Below are 2,698 nucleotides of genomic sequence, written 5' to 3' on the forward strand. Positions count from 1 at the left end.
GAGAGGCCGTTTAAGACGTTCCAATCATAATTCTGAATTTCTTTGTTGACTTTATCATAATTGATTTTTGTATAGTTAAATTCTTTAAATTTACTGGACGAGTAAAGAAGCATTTGAACGTCAAATTTGATGACTGAGTGATCTGATATTCCTACAGGATTTGAAATTTCAATTGAATTAAGCAAGTTCGAGTCAGTTGTTAGCACTAAGTCTAGTAACGATGATCGTTCATTAGCTCTATGTCTTGTAGAATCGAAGATTAGTTGATTCTTCATCATCCAGTTGGTTTATAAACTCCTCGAGGATGAGACGTTGGTACCGTTCTGCATTTATCGTTTCTTAAAAAAAAATATTCGCCTGTTTTGCGAATTCACAAAATCGTCCAAATGAATCCAGGTCCCATCACTAAAAAAAAGTTAAATTACTATAGTATAGTAATATAGGCTTTGCCTCGCACACCATTTTTCAACTCGTGCGTAATTGGTTTCTTACCCCACACGTCGCGTAATATACTATTATCTACGACTATTAAGTTAGTAATGAGTAGATTTTTTCTACAAATTTTAATACTTATTACTACTAATATGGCCCCTTGAGAATGCAGCTACTTTTTAAGGAAAACACCCCGATTTTCAAGGGTTAACAGAAAAACAGAAAAATTGTGAAAAGACTCCCGTTTTTAAGGTATATTTTAAAATTAACATTTTTTTAAAAAGTCAAAATTGTAAGAAATATATCCTGTTTTATCAAACGTGAATACGGTTTCGTACAAACAAATTCCCCTTTTAAAAACACTTAAAATTCGTCTTTTAACCCTGTTTTTCTGTTGGACCATTTCACCACACATATGAATACGGTTTTGTCCAAACAAATTCGGACAAAGTCCTCATGAGCGAAGCGAATTGAGCCGTATTCTTAAACCGTTCTAGTTGAGACGTATACGAGTCGTATACGCGTTCCCACCCGTGACTTGACGCGAACGCTCAAGCGAGTTCGATCAAGACCGGTGAAGAGCCGTATTCTTGAACCGTTCGAGTTGAGACGTATACGAGTAGTACACGCGTTGTCAGCGGTGGCTTGACGTGAACGCTCAAGCGAGTCCGATGAAGACCGATGAAATCCTATACGTCTCGATTCGTACTGTTCAAAAATACGGCTTTCGTTCGGACTCGAGCGTGCGGATTTAGCGTTCGCGTCAAGTCACCGGTGGCAACTCGTATACGACTCGTATACGTCTCAACTCGAACGGTTCAAGAATACGGCTCGAAATCCTATACGTCTCGATTCGCACGGTTCAAAAATACGGCTTTCGCTCGGACTCGAGCGTGCGAATTTAGCGTTCGCGTCAAGTCACCGGTGGCAACTCGTATGCGACTCATCTCGTGCGGTTCAAGAATAGGCCTCTTGCCCTTTCAAAAACACTCAAAATTAGGAATTTTGCCCTGTGTTAAAGACTTTTTTTCCTAGTAAACCCCTTCAGAACACTTCAATTTTTTAGTAAATATACCCTGTAAGATAACTTTTTTAAAAATTTACATTTTTCGAAGATTTTACCGTTTTGAAGTTTGTACAGCCCTGTTTTTAAAGCTATATCTAAAAAGCAACATTTTAAGGATTTTGTCCTATGCAAAAACTTATTTATTAATGATAACCAGATTACAAAGTTTATAATTCTTAGAAATCATCGGAAGTTTGTGGGTTATTTTGGGAAAATAGGTGGGTTTTCTCGTTGCCCGAATCGTTATAATCAGTGTCGGAACTGCAAAGAAGATGTTAGAAATAACTGAGTTTAAACTAATGTTTAGCTTTCTTACCTAGCAGTTGAATCACTGTATCTGGACGCAGGTTTTTTAATGGCTGGTAGTAAGGATATAAAAAGATCAACCTGTGACTTTTTAAAAAATTTGACAATACATTTTTCCCAGAAATAGTCTGTGTTGAATTGTAAACTAATTGTCTTTTCGAATACATTACAACATACCACTTCTGCCCATTTAACCACCACATCTGTTACGCCGTTGGAACGTACTTCAAATTGACATGAATCCTGTGATTTTACGATAGTCACAGCTCCTGTAAATGTTTTTACTACGTTTGGATACTCTATGGTTATTTCACCATCTCCAATTATTCTGGTAACTACTTCAGCCATTTTCCTTCTTTTTGTTTGAAGAATTTGCAGTTCTCTTAATGCTTGGGTCAAAGCCGGTGATGGCTCGAAAACATTAAAAAGATATAATAAAAAATGCAAGTTATACAAGCAAAAAATAATCACGCGATAATTGACCCAACCTCACTATATGAAATTCAAAATGATAATTGTGTAACATATTTCAATATTACTTACCGATAATCGTACTCCATGTTGCTCAAGTTACAGAAAGCTATTGTGGATAAAAAAATAAAGAACGTTAAGACCTAACAATTTATTATGTTCGTTATTATGTGTCAACAACCACAGAGTGTCAACTGTCAGTTTTTAGTGATTTTACTTTTACTCACCACTCACCAGTGTTTTCTAGAGATTTTTACCTGGTTGGAACCATGAGTAGAATAATTTAAAATTTCAACATCTTAGCTCTGATTTTAGTTTGGTTGTGCAATTGAACAAATTCAAAGGCACCAACGAAAAGGATTAAAATCCAAACGGTATTGTATCAAAGTTTTCTAGAATAACTCTCTTGTCATAAACAAAACC

General features: G+C 36.0%; 1 protein-coding gene across 1 annotated transcript; it reads right to left on the bottom strand.

The window, feature by feature from the left end:
• Positions 1 to 1,674: 1,674 nt before the first annotated feature.
• Positions 1,675 to 2,364, bottom strand: LOC148169375 (uncharacterized). Its single transcript, XM_088043476.1, has 4 exons — positions 2,348 to 2,364; positions 2,293 to 2,296; positions 1,815 to 2,215; positions 1,675 to 1,759 (listed from the first exon to the last, which is right to left on the bottom strand). Exons 1-4 carry the CDS (start codon positions 2,362 to 2,364, stop codon positions 1,675 to 1,677), a joined length of 507 nt encoding a protein of 168 aa, XP_087899602.1.
• Positions 2,365 to 2,698: the final 334 nt, after the last annotated feature.

Source organism: Gnatocerus cornutus, chromosome 8 (assembly GCF_029298725.1).
Source record: "Gnatocerus cornutus isolate USDA-ARS CGAHR chromosome 8, icGnaCorn1.1, whole genome shotgun sequence".
In the NCBI taxonomy this organism is placed as follows: Eukaryota; Metazoa; Arthropoda; class Insecta; order Coleoptera; family Tenebrionidae; genus Gnatocerus; species Gnatocerus cornutus.

Excerpts from the sequence above, each read along its gene's own strand:
- LOC148169375 (XM_088043476.1), bottom strand. Across the intron at positions 1,760-1,814 it reads TACAGTGATTCAACTGCTAG|TTCCGACACTGATTATAACG; the intron begins GTAAGAAAGCTA and ends TCTTCTTTGCAG.